At 42.1% G+C, this 18677-nt stretch overlaps 1 protein-coding gene across 1 annotated transcript in view; it reads left to right on the forward strand.

The window, feature by feature from the left end:
- The first annotated feature begins 239 nt into the window (after positions 1 to 239).
- Positions 240 to 18677, forward strand: part of camk1da (calcium/calmodulin-dependent protein kinase 1Da) — an 84371-nt gene continuing 65933 nt past the window's right edge. Inside the window, exon 1 of the mRNA XM_087830372.1 lies at positions 240 to 572. Coding sequence (XP_087686498.1) covers positions 472 to 572 — 101 coding nt within the window. The 5' untranslated portion in view covers positions 240 to 471. The remainder of the gene's footprint in view (positions 573 to 18677) is intronic.

Below are 18677 nucleotides of genomic sequence, written 5' to 3' on the forward strand. Positions count from 1 at the left end.
TGCTTTGAGTTTACTGTTAGCCTAGGGATTCTGGGGCTGATTGAAGGCTGTATAATAGCTGTGGCAGTTGCAAGAAAAAATATTATTAATAATATTATTCCAGCTAAATATTGGCTTGTCAAGTAACATGCTCTTATTTTGAAAGACCGTGGCGGAGGCTCTTTTGTCTTTCGTCTACGTTTACGCAGCCACTATCCAGACGGGAGGAGGAGGCAGGAGGGGGAGCGGGTAAAGGGAGAGAGAGTGAGAGAGAGAAAGAGGAGGAGGAAGCGGGGACACGGTAACCTGCAGGAGGACTCACATGGTCCTGCAGCAGCGGATCCCAGACCATCAGGACTCTCAAACCCCTAACACTCTAGCCCACGTCTTCTTCCCCAACACCACCCCTCCTCCTGTAGTCTTATTTTATTTTCGCATCCTTGCTCCCGCAGCCCAGTGTTGGGGTCGGACTTGGCCCGGCAAAGCAGCGCCATGGCTCGGGAGAACGGAGACACCACCGGCAGAGGGGAAACGTGGAAAAAACAAGTCGACGACATTAAGAAGATTTTTGATTTTAAAGAAGTCCTTGGCACGTGAGTACACACGGTTTTTGTCTGAGTTCACCTCGTTGGTCTGAGTGATAGTCCAGTAATAGCCATCCGGGCTTGTGTCTGTCTACAAACGGGGCTGCTGGGAGAGTTTACGGTGACCTTACTGCGCTCGGGGGCAGCGTTCAAATGGACTTGAAATGTGCCTGAGTGCCGCTTTCTACATTCTTCTTCTGTGTCGCTATTACTGTAGTATTCCTGCGGATGCTTGTGGGAGCTCTGTGGTTGCTCAGCGGGGGGTTTTAATCACGTCAGTGGATTTCGTGCTGTGGCATCGCTGTGTAATAAAGCACCGAGTACTATTAATAATGACTTTATAGCAGCTGAATATTCCGCTTACACAAGATGTTCAGCTGTTTCAGTTTGTTAGGGATTACTTTTAGCTAGCGTGATAACTGTTTACACCAAATATTGAGAACTTTTAGCTAGCTTCACAATTCACAAATGTTATCTTTTCAGTCGTTTATATACCCACTTCGGCCTCTCGTCGTTAGTTCTGCCTGTCGACATATATTTTTAATCAGTGACATTACACTCATAAATGATTGTAGTGGTTTTAAATCAGGGCTTTGTGGTATCAGCACATCAAGTGAAGTACTTTCGTAATGTTTTGAAGGAGGCTTGCAGGGCTTTTGAGAGCTTTTTGAGTAGCTGTAATCAGTGTTGTTGCGCTCATCTTTGGCATCACATTGTCAGATTCCCATGGAAATGACTGTACACGTATTTCATTTATTCCATAACAAAACATGCAGAGACTTGAGGATTGTGTTAGAGTTGACAAAATCATTTGTAAAAAGGGTGTTTTTTATGCTATGGGTGGCTTTTTAATGGTATGGCATGGGTGCACTTGTCATTTTAGAGGTAGCGATGCATTTAAATATTGGCCAGTTATTAATATTGGCTGATGTCTGTTGATTTATCTGCTAAATACCTATACAGTCATCAGCCACTTTCTTAAGTACACATCTCTAATAACGAACGGGTAGAACCCCTGCTTCGCCTTCAGAACTACCTTAATTCTTAGTGGCAGAGATTCAACAAGGTGTTGGAAACATTCCTTACAGATTTTTGTCCATATTGACTTGACAGCATCGCGCAGTAGCTCCAGTTTTGTTGGCTTGCGCATTCATGATGTGAATTTCCTTGTTCAACCACATCCCAGTGGTGCTCTGTTGGGTTGAGGTCTGGTGACTGTTCTGATGTCTGATATACCTGTATTAGTGCTGTTCCTGCTGTTCATCATAATTAGCGTTGGTCCAGGTTCAACACTGCGGTCATGTTTTTTTCCTGCGTAGATATCAGTAGACAACCTTTAGCAACATCCAGGAACAGGATCCAGGATCCAGGAACAACACCAATATGGGGATGTAAGATACACCTGATGAGTCATGTTCAAGAAACCAGTTTGAGAGGATTTGTGCTTTATGACATGGAACATTACCCACTAGTAGATTGGTTCAATGTGATCTTAAAGGGGTGGACATGGTCAACGGCAATACTCGGACAGGCTGTGGCATATAAACAATGCTCACTTCCTACTGAGGTTCCCAAGAAAATATCCCCTACACCATTACACCACTGCCAGCAGGCTGAACTGTTGATAGACTCATCAGAGCAGGCCATGTTTTCCATACTCGTGTCAACCAGTCTTGGTGAGCCTGTGTGAACTGTAGCCTGACTTTCCCATTCCTAGTTGTCAGGACAGGTATCTGGCAGGGTCTTTGTGTTGTGCATTGAGAGATGCTTATTTGAGTTACCGTTGTCTTTCTATCAGCTCAAAGCAGCCTGGACATTGTCCTCTAACCTCAGGCATCAACCAGGGATTTCCATCCTGAGAACACCCGCTCACCACATCTTTTTTCTCTTTTTCAATCCATTCTCTGTAAACCTTAGAGTGCGTTGTGTGGGAAAATCCCAGATAATCAGCAGTTTCTGGAATACTCAAGACTAGCCCGTCTGGTTTGGCAGTAAGTGGTGGCTACTCGCCTTACTAAGGCACTTTGTGTTGGTTTTTCCTTGAATTTTGTGCATACAGATGTCTCTGATTTCCCTGCAAAGTAAGTACAGTAGTTATTGCTGTTGAATGGATTTACATTCGTTTAGTGTCTCCTTCTGTATTCTTGTTTGTTTTCCTGCTGGCTTTTCTGTTGTATGGGATGTTTACATAGGGGCTTCTACAGTGACTTAGGATTGCTGCGTTGTTTAAAGGTGACCTTAAGCTGTAGCCATGAAGGGGATTTTCTTGTGGATGACAGCGAGGCTTTAACAGACTGCAGGAATTTCATTCCCCTGGCAGCTGCAGCAACAGCAGTATCACCAATGCACTCGCAAGCTTTTTTCTACTTCAAATTAGACTCCTTCACACTTCCTCTCCTTGCTCCCTCTCCTCCTCATTTAAACAGCAACAGAAACACAGGTCCACGCCTCCCAAATCTCTTGACAGCCAGTCCCTGTGAGCATCTATCTGCCCTCTCTGGTTTCCTGCTGCGAGCAGTGAGCTGCGCCTGTTTGGACGGCAGCCTGGAGGGAGACAAACAGGGCGGACACAGATTGGGATTAACAGCAGACAGATTAGAAGAACTTCCCCTGAATAGGAAGGAAGTTCCGTCACGTTGTGTAATGATGCTAGACCGCTAGCTTGTCTGGTCTGCTTCTGCGCCAGAACAGCCACAAATTTTGAACCCGACATTAAACACAGAAACAGGTACACACAGAAACGCACAAGCTCAGGATGCAGGCTGGTACAGGACTCAGTGATCCGAGTCGGCCATGTTGCAGCCACACATTAACCAGGGCTGCTGCTGACGGGTCTTTGAACCTGATGCATCAGCAGAAAGGGGAATACAAATGTGTCTGTGTGTGTGGGATGAGGGAGTAATTTGTTAGGAGAGAAGGAAGAAGAAGAGGAAGATGAGAGGTGACTGGATGTGAAACAGATCCGTTTTGAGTGATGAAGCTGGGAGATCAGGGAAGAAAGCAGCAGACTGGAACAGCTCACAAAAAAATTCCTGTATTCCAGAGTGTGTTTGCTCATTGAGTTTCCAGGGTAACTTTTTTCTTCGGTACCAGCACGGTGTTCGGGTGTAGCAGCACGTTTATTTATTTATTTTTTGAGGAGGGCAGTTGAAAAAGGACTAGTCAGACTGTTGCTGCAGTGTTGAATGTGCTCTGCGTCAGCGTTTTGGAGCTGCATCTGCACCGACAGGATTTGATGTCACAGACCTGACACCGTCTCCTCATGCTGGATCATCCTTGATTCTTTTTGGGATAGTGTGTTTGTGTGCACTTAAACACCTCTTCTGTTCTGGGTCTTAATACCAATGTGTGACATATATTTTGTGTCCCCTAACACGGGATAAACCTCAGAAGGATTATCTTACGCTGGCAGCTGTGTGTGCGTTCGTGTTTATGTGTGTGTTTGGAGTCATGTACATAAAGCTCTCTTTGGTGTCTTATTACCCTCTCCTGGTGTGCATGCTCTGTGCGTCCCTGTCTCTCTGCTCAATAATTCAGCACTAACAGCAGTGTGTTCTTTGTGTGTACACGTGTGTGAGAGCCTCAGGTAGGCTGCATCTCTCAGCAGGAGGGATGATGATGAAGACGAACGGGACAAACTTTAAGCATCCGGGGTCTGTGGTCATATCCAGAGTTCCAAATATAATCTTCCCCACCCTGCGCCCTGAACCGTTTTTCCATTTCATAAATAAATGAGATAATGACGCAATTGAGAGCGACAAATGCGAACTGAGGAGGAAACGCTAAGGCTTGCAAACCAACAAACAGGAAAACTAGCTGTGATTTTATTGCTATATCGATTTAGTGCTTTGATATCTTTAATATAAATGTTAGTGTGGGGATGGCGTGTGAGCCAGAAGTACCTGAGGTTGGTGATATGCATAAACTGTAGGTTCCAGATCTTTAAGGCTATATGCAGGTTAAAGTGCCTTAAACCAGTCTTCTTTTTTATGGTTTGCAGGGTACTACTCCAATGGTTTCAAAAGTACCTCTAGTTCTATATAAGTCTATGGGAAGACATCATTGGGCCCCCATTCTTCTTCTTTTGCTCCCTTTAGGGGTCACTGGGACTCACCTTATCTCTTACCTCAGAAAAGACTCACCATGCAATTCCGGTTCTCTCCAGCACCTCAATTGGCTCCCTTGGAGGAGGTTCAGACATGTCCTCCCAGAAGGAGGACTAGGACAGACCCAGGATATGTTTAAAGATTCCACCTCTCATCTGGCTTGGAAGCACCTAGGTGTCCCGCTGCCAGAGGCAAAGGAGATGGCTGGGAAGAGAGAGGTCTTCTTTGATTAGACATCTATCCCCACAACCCAGACGTACATGAATAAATGGAGGAGATTAGAAGTGAATGATTTACTAAGTTGAGTTTTCAGTGATGCAGCTCGATCCTTCCATCCTTTTTCTTTCGCTTATCTATATCAGCGTCCTATCCAAGCTGCTACAGGGCATCAGGCAGAGTAGAGCCTGGACAGATCGATGCAGAGAGCCAGACAACCATTCACACTCACATTCACACCTAAGGTCAATTTAGAATCCCTGTTTAACCCAACTCCACTGACTGCATGTCTTTGGACTGTGGGAGGAAGCCGGAGTACCTGAAGAGAACAGGATGTGTTTGCGTGCAAACTTGATGTGAGTCAACAGCGCTTACCAACACATCACTGTGCCTTAGGCACACTCACAAACTAAAACAATAAGACAACCAGTGATTAACTTGGCCAAAAAGCCAATATATTCATCCAATCCTCCAGCATTTGTAAGGCAGTCAAATCTGAATACTGCTGCTCTCAACAACAGCATGCGCTTACCTGTGATGCTGCTCTGCTACATGTGCTGCAGAGTGCAAACAGTGAAGCTGCTCTGACTTAGAGACTGTGACAGCATCATCCATAAGCATTTTTCAGCAATGTGTTCAGTTAAAAAAGAAAAGTTCATATCTGCACATGTTGAACAACAAATACATGAAGATAGTCTAACAATACATTTTGTTGAGGTCTGCAAAAGTGTCACTGAGCACAGTGTATGCCAAACCTTTCATCAGCGCTGTGCTATGTGTGTGTGTACAGAGACTGAAAGTAAAGTGGTGGCCGTGATGGTGATGCATTGTGGGAACTTGACTGTCCCATCTAGGGCACGCTGCCCTTAATTGATGCTCTACTTCCCTGCGGTTGGCACCGTTCTCTACACTGTTTCTGGGACTTCACAGTCCACCCTCCCTTCATCTCTCCAACCTTTGAGATCTCTCTATAGCTCCTCTTTATGTCTGCAGCTCTGCTTTGCTTATCTCGATTGTGTAGCTTTGCTGTGCCAACATACACGATGTCGATTTGAAAGTTTCTTTTCTTCTTGTTATAAATAGCAGCTTAAAAATAGAACAAAAGATGATTGTTTGCTATGTGACAACTTCATTAGTGGACTGCAAGCCCACGCTTTTAACAGTGCGTGTATGCAAACATGCTTTTGTGTGTGTTTGTGTGTATGTGTGTGGGGGGTGTAGGTAGGTAACTTTGCACATATGTACGTGCACGTTGATTTTTTTTTTTTTTTCACAATCAGTTTGAGGCTTGAAAACTCACAGTGTGTCACCAGGCTTATCTGTGCATCTGTTCCGTTTTCTTTATTTCTGCCGTTGAGTCATTTTCTCAGGCTGGTAAACTGTGATTGGTTGTTAGTTGTTTATAATCTTGTAGTGTTTTGTTTAGTGTTTTGTTATATGGGATCCATGTGTTTTCCAGACCAGACCCAGCTGTGCGTCTGTTAGGGTTGCAGAGATGCTCAGACCTCCTTCTCCTTGGACACGATTTGTCCAGGTGTACCGGAGGGACATCGACATAGATAATAGAGCAGGGCGATATGACCAAAAGTATTTATCACGATATACATTAGAAAATTTGCGATAACGATATAACTGACGATATAATTGACACTAGACAAAATACTTTACAACTCCACAACTTTATTAGTGCAAAAAAATCCCCATCAATGTATTTTCACTTCAACAAGCAGCTGTTTTTTATGTGCATTAAAGCTATATAAATATGTAACAGTGCAAATTCCTTGCTGACAGTTTAGCTAAAAGGCATTTCCAGTGGAAATTGGCCGACATATCCTCAGCATAACCATGTATAATATCCACAAAACTTAAAAAGAGGTTATACACACACAATACGATAATATTATGTTGAAGCATAATAAGGCTCCTCCCTACGATAGCCGTAATGCTCCGACAATCCATCAAGCTCTGCGGCTTCGTAGCTTAGCAAAGTCGCACTAAAACATTTGACAGATTTTTGAGCGCCGTGTACATAAAATCGTTTCGAGGTCAGTAAACACAACCAGAATTCATACATAAGGCACACGGGATTATGAAGGGCACTGTCGATTTTCAGAAAAATCAAAGGATTGATTTTAAGTGTGCTGTATTTTCCAAACAACACGGTAATAACGACGGCCCGCTAGCATGCGCTACCAAAAATAGTGCTTTGTTGTGTATCTGATGGACGAAAGCTAAACCAGTTCCACACCACTGAAGTTTCAGCATTTTTACAAACCAATTCAGGTTCATCCGTTTCATTCAACGATCCACTTTCGCCCTTCTCCGTCGCCGCCATGATTTTTCCACCATGTGCGTATGAAAACAAAGGCACTGCACATGCGCGTTTTACCCATATTCTATCGCGATATTTCATTTTCTTATCGTTGCCATTATATTATACCGGTATTACCGTGAACGGTATGATATGTCCCAGCCCTAATAGATAGATAGCAGCTGAAGTCACCTTACGTTTGTATACACCACATAAAAACAATCATATGAAATAAGGCATAAAAGCACACAGTTTATCAATACTTTCACTCTCTTTGCATCTTAGGCATGATTTGGCCAGACCAACTGGGCTGGATATGTGCTGTGCAGATGCTATTAGTTCAAAGGAGGAAGCAAGTGGATGCCTCACATCGCTCGCAATATTATTTGCTTTGCTCAATATAGGGTCCTTATAAATGCTTTCTAAGCTTCGTAATACAGTGTTTTTCTAATTGCATTTGTGTGCGCCTCACAAATGTTGTTTCCAAGCCATCAAATAATACAGTGTCATACCTTTCCAATAAAAGAATATGTAAAGCCTTTTAGAATTCAACTTGTAGGATAAACATTTCCTCCAAAAAAACTTTTATTTTTCAGTCCAAGAGTCCTGTTTTAGTCTATGGTCAAGCGTAACTCCAGGATACTTGAATAAAGGTGGGATGATGGTTTCCTCTTAAAACCAACCAGCCTTTCCTTGGTCTTTACAATCAAGAAAAAACTTGCCCTTTTCCATTATTAAATAAAATGTCCCATCTGGCCCACCTTCCTGCTGTGAGGCGACAGTGCTAACACTGCACTGCTGAGCCACCCCCATGAATAAATCAGATTTGATTTTAAAAAGCTTCCAAAGGAGCTCACTGGAGAACAAAAGGAAATCTGGGCTGAAAGAAAGATTCATTTTTACAATTTATTTATTTTTAATAATTTTTTTTTTTAATAGTTCTGCCGGACCCCAGCAATTAACCTGGCGTTAACATGGTGGTGTCACTGTGAGGATTCCCAGCCTAAAACGCTGGATTTAAAGTCCCGTTAACATTTTTGTTTTTGTTGATTTGTTCACAGCACTTGAGAATCCTGTCATTACTGACCTAAATGTTGCCGGTGCTTGTTCTGGTTTGTTATGGATGAGTTGAGCATTTCCACAGGAATTAGCACTGAATAGCTGAAATCAGTTTGACATCTCAGCGCTGCTAAATTTGAGCTACAGCCTTGTAGCTTTTCCGCTCGCCAGCTGTCGAGACTCCTCATCACTAAATGCATTTGAGGCAAAACTGTTGGCGTGTCCATGTGTGTGTATGCATGTTTGCATGGGTGTGGAGGGGGGACACCTATCTGTCTGCACAGATTGACACGTGTTTCAGACCTCTGAGTATTAATGATCATAAACTTTAGTCCATTATCGGATCAGCGCTCTATTTCAAGCCTCACAGCAACCGCATCCAGCTTATAATGGCCCCGAGCTTGAAAGCCTGTTGTCCCTGTGCTGTTGTGACACTGCTCTGGTGAACAGCTGTGTGCACACTGGTGTCTTGCTGCTCATGTCTAAATACAGCCACCTATTCAAATAGATGAACAGTGCGGGGAAGTTCATGTAGGAACATCAGAGGAATGGCTGAAAGTCTTCAGCTTTTTTTTTTTTTAAAAAAGAAGAAATTCAGCCAATTTCTGTGCTGTAATACATGTTTTTGCTTTAGCAGCTGAAGGTTTGACATTAAAAACTATTCTTTATTGTAACCTTTCATTTCTTCACTCTGTTACTCTCTCATTTACGGCACGCACTACCATTTGTCGCACATTAAAAAATAAAATGTCAGATAAATTTGAGGCTTGGCATTACGTAGCAGAAACTTTTTTATATATATTTTACTGTGACTCCATTTTTTGGCACTTATGGAAAACAAAATCATGTTTCCCCATTACTTGTTAATTAATTAATTAATTAAATGTTAATTAATATTATATTAATTAAATGGCAGCCCTCAAAGATGCTGCACTGAATACATTTTCTTCAACAAGAAAAAAACGAAACCCTTCCCTCTGCATGATATCCAACATGAGATGTACGGAGATGACAGTCGGACAAAATTAACGCAGGTGGCGTCGAGAACTGGACGGTAATCTTTCGCTTTGTTTTTCCTGACTGGGGGATTTGGTTTCAGACCTGTTGCGCAATCCTAAAGAGTTCTGACAACAACATCTGCTGTTTGAGAGGGAAATCAGGGATACAGCCTGCTGGGGCACAAATGCTTGTTGTGATGAGATTAGCAGTTGGGGATGACCCCCAGCACCCTTGTTGTCATGATCAAGAAGGACAAGGAGTGCTGGGGGTCGGTAGACTTGCAGCGGCATGAGCAGTGTTACTGTTTTTCGTTGGCCTCTCGGAACGTCATTAAACATCACTCGAGTATGTTCGGCCACGTTTACAAATATGTGCGTGGAAAAGTTCTTAACCTGCATCCAACCCCAACCAACCCCCCCCCCCCTTACATGTGGGGTGCCTCAAGGATCTATCCGTGGTTCACTACTTCTTTCCCTTTACATGCTCCTATTAGGATATATTTTCAGAAAATATGGAATGTCATGTCACTGTTATGCCGATAATTCTCAAATCTACTTTTACACTTAAAAAGAATTCTATGGATTCCCTAAAAGTTTTGCTTGACTGCCTCGATGACATTAAATCATGGTTTGCATTACATTTTTTGAATGTTCAAAAAACTGAGATTGTACTGTTTGGACCTTCTGACCCTCGTTTTTCTTTTAGGGGTGACTTGGCCTTCTGGAAAATTGCAGTTTTTCATTTGAGAAACAAATAAATTCAATTATAAAAGCCAGCTTCTTCCAGCTCAGGGCCCTTGCAAGAATTAAAAACATTTTGTCATCTGCTGACTTCAACAAAGTGATTCATGCATTCATTTCATCCAGGCTTGACTACTGTAATAGTCTTTAGACCAGGCTCTGCTCTCTCGTCTTCAGCTAGTTCAGCATGCTGCAGCCTGACTCTTGACAGGCACTCGTAAACACGACCATATTTCTCCAGTCTTGGCTCGTTTACACTGGCTTCCAGTATGTTATAGAATTGATTTTAAGATTTTATTGCTTGTTTTTAAGTCTCTAAATGGATTAGCTCTGTCAGACCACTCTGAAATTTAAATAAAAATACTCCAATTAGAACTCCCAGGTCAGCTGATGAGTTGCTTCTAATTGTTCGTAGAAGCAGACTGAAACACAGAGGAGACCGAGCCTTTGCGATTGCTGTGCCCAAACTTTGGAACCTCTTTAAATTAGGATCTCTCCAACACTCGACATCTTTAAAACCCGTCTGAAAACACATCTTTACTAACTGGCTTTTAATTGTGACTCCGTTTTTGTTTTGTTCCTTGTGTGCATTTGCTCCACTTTTTACCTTTTTACTATGTACAGCACTTTCTTCAACTTGTGTTGTTTTTAAATGTGCTTATAAATAAATTGATTGACTGATATTTTAGTGAATCAGACTTTTCTCTGTATAAGGAAACACACTTACCTGGAGGTGGAGCAGAGAGCAAAGCTTGCATTGCTAAGGCGGAGAAAGTGCGACTAGAGAAACTTAAATAATTGTGTCTGAGACCTGAGGAGGAAGCCAGAGAAGTGGCAGCTTTCCGAAGTGTTCCCATCTGAGCGACAACTGTTTCAAATAAGTAAATGAATAAAAAGTTGCATTCGGGCTGAAATAATGGGGGTGCTAAACAGTGATGGGAACGCCGTTACTTTTTTCAGTAACGAGTAATCTAACTATTTACTATTCCTATCACTACAACGCTGTTACAGTTACTAACAAGAAAATGTGGTCCGTTACTATTTTTCAACAAACAGACGGTTAAGGCTGTGTTCAGTTTAAATGGCCTGTATTTGTAAAGCGCTTTACTAGTCCCTAAGGACCCCAAAGCGCTTTACATATCCAGTCATCCACCCATTCACACACTGGTGATGGCAGCTACATTGTAGCCACAGCCACCCTGCGGCGCACTGACAGAGGCTGCCGGACACTGGCGTCACCGGGCCCTCTGACCACCACCAGTAGGCGGTAGGTGAAGTGTCTTGCCCAAGGACACAACGACCGAGACTGTCCAAGCCGGAGCTCGAACCGGCAACCTTCCGATTACAAGGCGAACTCCCAACTCTTGAGCCACGATCGCCCACGTTTACCGCATCTTGTATCAGTTGCACGGAAGTAGCTGACTACGTAAGTAATCTGGACGCTACAGATTTAAGCAGCTGCGCGCGCTCCCGCAGACGGTAATCACGATCACTGTCTAGCACAACACCTGGAGCCAAGGGGGCAAAACAATCGCATGAGTGCTGCTGTTTGACTGAGGAAGAATAAAGTAGTCGTGGTAAGCCAATCACATGACCACTTAAAGACAAAGCAACAAGGTGATATATACCAGTTTTTAAATTGTGTTGATAGGCCACGTAAAACCAGAGTCGTGATAAACAATATATACGCGGCGTTTTTTCCTCAATAGTTTCGTCACGTTTACTGTCTAAGGACAGCGCTAGCAAGCACTCTGTGCTTATGAGCAAACACCCCCCCCCCCCCCAAAAAAAAACAGGGGAAGTTTTAGGAGTGACGGCGAGAGAGAGAGAGAGCAGAAAAAGAGAGAGAGCGAGTTTTGAGATGTGAGAGATTTGTGACGTTTAGCGTGTTTGCAGTGTGTAGTTAATGTGTTGTGTTGTGTGTCAGAACAATGAGGCGACTGCTGTCTCCAGGTAGAAACAGGAGTGATACACCTGCTGCTGTCAGACCTGCAGGTATCAGGCTGTGATGTTCTCCTTTATAGTGGACAGAAATTATTTTTTGGGGGGAGTGGCACAAATAATTTGTGTGGCATCTTACTGAATGCAGAACAGCTGATGGTTATGTAAATAGTTTGAAATGGTTATTTAAAAAATCAAGATAAAAGGTAAATGGATGCAAATAACTTTGTTGTTTGCAAAACTTGTGCACAGGATTTTAAAATTGACCATTTATATTTGCATTTAAAGTTATGAAATATGATCATTAAACATGTTTGTGGTTGTTACAGTAAAAAATATAACTTTCTACTCTGATTTTATATTTTTTGTCTGATTTTAGATCAATTGTGTTAATACAGTATGTCAAAATGAAAACATAACTGTAAATTCAGACACGTGAGGCTGTGCTGAAAAGAATGATACCAAACAAGGCAAAGTAAATAGTTTTTAAAGGTAAAATGTGGAGAAAATCAAAAGTAGTTACAAATTGCCAATTATACCCTGGACCCCAGAGGGTTAAATGTTTTTTTAAAGTAACGCAATAGTTACTTTTCAAGTAATTAATTACTTTTAGAATATTGTAACTCACTTACTTTTTTGAAGAAGCAACTAGTAACTATAATTAATTACTTTTTCAAAGTAACTTGCCCAACACTGGTGCTAAATATTGTTAAATAATAACTACCAGACCAAGATTATTACAGTTGGTAAAAACTAAAAATAGATGTGAAAAAAATTGTAACTAAAATAAATATCAAACCTAAATTTTTTTTAAAAAAACCCCAAAACTAAATGAAATGATTTTGTAAACGTGGAAAACTAACTAAAATAAAGGAAAAAATACATAAGAGATATCCGTAGTTATAGTTTATGTTAGTTTGGTAAGTTCTTGTTACAGCTTGCTTGATGAGGCATTGATGGATGTGTTTATTATGACTCGGGATGTCTGCAAGACTGTGAGTCACTGCTTTCAACAAGTTCTGTGTTTTTATTGTAACACCTGTACTAATTTCCTAAATCTTGCCTCTGACACATTTGACACAATTTTAAATCCAGACTCCAGATTTTCCAGCCCAGTTGGGATAATGCCACAAAAGATAAAATAATGTAAGGAATACAGGAATATGTTTAAATTAAATGGCCAACAACTTTACACTGGATGGATAGTCATTAATTTATTTCATATAAAGTATTTGTATTCATTCAGAACCTCAAGATTAAGCAGTAACACCTTAATATCAAAGAGGAAAAATACGCAAATATCTAATATTATATGTGTAAGACATGCTGTATATGTAACATTTAGGTACATGTTAGACTGAGGTCCAGTAATTAGTCCTCTTGGGTACATTCATGTTTGTACCTGTAGGGGCCGCTGTTTCTGAGAATGTTGCTCTGGTGGTCAAATGAGAAAGATGTGTTGAATCTTAGCAGTGGCAACGAGGCTTTTAGCAAAATAATGGACTAAACATGTAGTGAACAAGAATATTTTCAGTAGCTAGTTAAAGAAAAACAATGTCCTTGCAGAATAGTTTCATGCTGGAGGAAATTAGACCTTCTGACCTCAGCATGTCTTTAAAACCCTTGCAGCCTGCTAGCTAAGAAGCCTACACCATGTATGAGTCAAACTGAACTAGTCTCAAAGACCTGACAGTGAAACGAAATGCCATCATTCAGATTTGAAATGCTTCTGTGATTCACTCTGTCACTGAAACACAGCAGATGCAGTTTCCTGGATAAGTCAAAATGAAGTGCCTGTCAGTAAATGTCATGGTTACTCTCAGAGGAATGCTTTGATTGCTTTGTGCTGTTTTCTCTGTTGTAGTTTCACTCCAGGCTTCCATACCTGGCCTGTGTTTCCTGTTAGTGCCACTCAGAGGTAGCTGCCGCTTCTATAGAGCTGCCAAGCGCTCCCAGTTGGCAAACCATACTATTAATTAGCTTAAGAGTCACACTGTTCCGTAGTACACGCCGGGGCTTCAGTTCAATGCTTAATTCATTTTCATCTTCTCCCATAATTCCTTGCATTGCCGCAGAAGCACGTGATGGCCGAATGTAGTGAACGCCATAGCTTTCTGTCCAGTTCCCATCACACAAAGCTGCGTGGTGCATTTTTGAGTTGGATATCCACTAAGTAGATCACAGAGGGCCACTGAAGACTTTTATTCTTATGAAAGTGTTCCAAGCCATCCATTTTCTTAACCCCTTTTCCAGGTTAGGATTGAACCTATCCCAGATGACACTTCAGTAGTAAACGCTGATGTCTGTCATACCCACTGCTCTGACCAGGGTGGCAGCCTCTACCTGAACAGAAATCAAGTCAGAAAGCAACTTAGCATATTTCCCCTGAAGGCTTTATTGCTTCCATTAGAGCCAGGAAAAAAAATAAATGAAATGCTAGAGCGGAGGAGGAGGGGAAGGAAGAAGAGATAAGAAATGAGGAAATGAGGAATTGTAATGAAAAGCAATGAGGGAGGGGAATCGAAGCAAGTAGAAGCCTAAGGGGGTGGCCTCAGGGGCTCTGAGCGTTGTCCTCTTTCACTGCCAAAGAATAAGTAAGCTGGAGGTGATTTTTTTTCCCTGTCACCCTTTCACTCCTTCCACCATCTGCCAGTACTAGGAACAGAGCTTTTGATTTGAAAGTACAGCACTTGTCTTCCTGTTTTATTTTGTACAGCGATTCAGATCGGCCTTCCAGTCCAGCTCAGTGGCTCATTATGAACACAGAGTAGAAGCTAATGGAATCTTCACATTCACGATTGCCATCACAGTCTTAATTAATTAATGGTAAACTGCAGCAGCGTTAAAGGTTCGTCCCAGAAGCACCTGACAGGATGCAGTGCTTCGACTGAATAATAAAATGATCAATCAGGCTGTGTGCGCCAGTGCCTTTGTCCTCTACACAAACATAAAGATCTGTGCTTCCCTTATCTCTGGTCTGCTGCTGTGATAGCACTGAGCCGGAGAATAGATTGCCCTGCTAGGATTGATTTTTTTTAGGGCAGGAGGAGGGAAACTCCAAAAGAGGTCTGTTCCATTCAGTTCAGTGATGCACTCATGCGTAGTAATGTGTTCGGTTTTTTCCCGACCCTGGAAATCACCAGAGGATACCTTTGAATCATATTAGCAGGCGGCTATTGAAATCTTGTCTCTGGAATCAAGATTGGGCTTAATGGCAGCCATCAGTCCTAAAGAGTAGATGAAAGTACTCATCAGCTCCACATGTCATCACAGGAGTGTAATACAAGCTTAACAGGGAAGTTGTGCACAAGATACTACTGCTTTTGCTGCTTGTTGCTTCTATAAGGACATACACGCACATCCAGGCCAACAAAAGATTAGTTGTTATGCTGAAAAAGCCAACAATAAAAGAAGAGAACCAACAGGTCCAACAGGCAAGGCTTCAGGTTTGGTATCAGGGCTCTAGAGTGCGACCAATTTGGTCGCAAATGCGACTAAATTTTTCAGTGGTGTGACTAAAAAAAAAATTTGGTCGCAACTGTTCGGGTACCAAAAAAAAAAAAAATCTCTGCAACTCTCCGTGTGGTCAACAACAGACACACATTATGCCCCTATCGTGGACTAAACCAATCAGAGATAGTCAGGGGCGGGACCTCTCTGATTGGCCGTGGTCCAGTTGAAAGTGCAGGTGGAAGAGAGAGGTGAGTAGCTTGAATAAAGCGATATCAATTCATTAACGGATTCCACACAAAGACGTAAACACAGAGCGGACCCGATGCATCAGAATCAGCTTTGTCTTTCTCGGCTTTCTCACCCGACGGCCCGAACATGGACACGCTGTCGGAGCTTAGCGATTCTGATGCGTCGGGTCCGCTCTGTGTTTACGTCTTCTTTGCGCTGATTCTGAGCTGCAGGTTTTGTCTCCCTCCAACCAAAATTTGCAGAGCCAGCAGCAAAAGAAGCAGCAAACTAGCTTCACATTTGATCAATGTCGTCATGAATTCCCTCTGACTTTTGCTGTTTTGCGTCCACCACGATAAAAATCACACTTCATGCACAGCTCTCTCTCTCTCTGTACTTCAGGAACAGTTTCCCGTCTCAAATCTCTGTTTTCTGCATTATTCATTCGCTTATTACCCACCAGTCTACCGTTGTTTACAGCGCTGTCTTGTTCTTTTTTCACTTAAATGACCTCGGACAAGAAAGCCTAATTTCTGCTGTTCAATACTGAAGAAATTTAAACTTCTTAAAATTATGCAAAATTGCAGAATATTGCAGAATATTTTTAAGGTTATCTGCTATAAAAAGCCAGACCAGGAAAATCTCCTTCATGTTTTTCTGTGTTTTATTCTCAGTTACTTTCACACAAAGGCATCTGCTGTGATGTTCACAGTTCTGATGAAGTCTCACATGTATCAGTACTGATAAATGATCAGAATTATAATATTTCTGACTGTCTGAGGCTAAATTGAATCAAATCAGGACTTTGAGAACCAGAATCGAATGGATTATAGAAATTAGTGATTATACCCAGCCCTAGTGAGCAGCCTAGGCCCGACAGAAGTGGATGTAGCTGTGGGTAATGAGAAAAGATGAAAAGAACTATTGATAACTTTTTTGTTAAGTTAAGGTCTGATCTGTCTGAAATTCATAGCCAGTGCTCTGACACGGTGCCATCAATCTTTGAACGCTGAAAAAGCAGCAGTGTATCCAGGAAACACATTATATGCTGCAATAAATGCACTGCCCAAGTGTCCCCTCTCCCCACTGCCTTTCAGCAACAGACAGCAGCAAACAGGTCGTCAGAGGAGCCGAGATGATGATTAAGTTTAACATTTTCTACAATATTGACAAAGCAATTTAAGTACAAGTTTGTTAGTTAATAATTTAGAAATGAATATTGTCTGTATGGACTTCCCCCCCAAAGAAAGTGCACAAAACTGCGGTGTTAAGCGATGCGGTTGAAAAATTTGAGTGCGCCTAACTTTTGTGCCGGTACGCCTAAATTTTTAAAGTTTGGCGTACCGGTGCGGCCATGTCAAAAAGTTAGTCTAGAGCCCTGGGTATTGTTCCACTGTAATTGTGCGTAATATACCGGGATATTTATATCTTAGAGCTATTTTTGTTATATTTTGTAATATAACGTGTAATTTAATTAGTTAGTTACTGTTCTTACTATCTTCAAACAACTTCAGAATTTTGATTTTGATGATTCTGATTTACTATTTGTTGCACCCTTGCACAACCTTTTCTTGCACTGAGATTTTGGCAATTTAAATTCTGACCAAGAAGCACAGTAGCACGCACAGCATTTTGTTTTGAAAGCATATTTCCACAAATGCAGGTGATACCATTAAGCCTTTTCACCAGCTGAAGCATTGCCAGTGCCTTGGAGCACTCACGAGTCCCAGACACTGTCACCCCTACGTACACTACTACAGAAATTGAAACGACACAGTGATATCACGAATGCAACACCCTACTGTTTTGTAAAAGGCACAATGCCAGTAAGCACAGTTGAAAATGTCTGATTTAAGCGGCTGATTAAAGTAACTGACCCTCGTTACCGACTCCCTCGACATAAACATTTCCCTCAGTTACCCCCAGCTACCCAACAGCTGTGGCTTACTTCACTATCACATCGCATTTGAGGTCAATTTGCACATATGATCCATATAGAAGTCGACCCATATCCATATTTTGTATACATTTGAAGGTTTCTCTAATTTTTTTTTTTAGATTAGATAAAATAAAACTTTATTAATCCCCCTGGTGGGTTTCCACAGCTGAATAAACATCAAACAGAAAACTGATTAAACAGAAGTGTGAGACGGTCAAGAATTTACACCAGTGTCCTGTTATATTTTACATAGCAAGGAGCAGACAGCCGAGTTTATTAAACTCCACCGAGATAGCGGTGACGCTAATCAGAAGGCTAGACCCTCCAATTTCCCCAGCCGTTTACTTCCGGCCTACCCGACCTTCTGAGGACCCGGCCCACGTAGATCGCGAAGGCCGGGTCCTCAGGAGGATGCAGCCCATGAATTTGGACACGACCATGGATTCACTTAACTGGACCTCTTAAGTCTGTGAAGGTTCTCAGTCATCCAGGTCATCGTAGTCAAAGGAGCTTGCAAAGAAAAGCGTCTGGACTTCTTTAAGTTACTTGAAGACGTTTCACCTCTCATCCGAGAAGCTTCTTCAGTTCTAAGGTCAAATGGTGGAGAGTCCCAGATATAAACCTAGTGGGAGTATCCCCCCACAGAGGGACAAAAGGACCCCCTGATGATCCTCTAATCGCCTGAGCCAAGGTGTGAAACTGGACCCAGACCTCAGGAATTCGCATGATAAGGTGGGGCCAGGTTTCCCAATGAACTCACCCGAAACTCTGGCTGATTGGGACCCACACCCAGTTTCACACTGGGTGTGGGTCCCAATGAGAGGTGAAACGTCTTCAAGCAACTTAAAGAAGTCCAGACGCTTTTCTTTGCAAGCTCCTTTGACCTGGACCTCTTAACTTTGTTTATGGTGTTCGAGTATTTTAATGCTGTTAGCTGACAAACAGCATAGCTTGTTGTGTAGTTAATTGCAGTAGCAGTCTGTGTGTTTTTGTGAGTGAAACCCTAGTGCTAGCTAGCACTAATAAGCTTGTGTTTGTGTTTCTGCTGATGGAGCTCGGTAGTGGTACTGAAAACTTTGCACCCTTTTTTTTTTTGTTTTAATACAGTCATTAAATATTAAA

The sequence above is a fragment of the Neolamprologus brichardi genome, chromosome 17 (assembly GCF_056152115.1).
Source record: "Neolamprologus brichardi isolate AB-2024 chromosome 17, ASM5615211v1, whole genome shotgun sequence".
Classification (NCBI taxonomy): Eukaryota; Metazoa; Chordata; class Actinopteri; order Cichliformes; family Cichlidae; genus Neolamprologus; species Neolamprologus brichardi.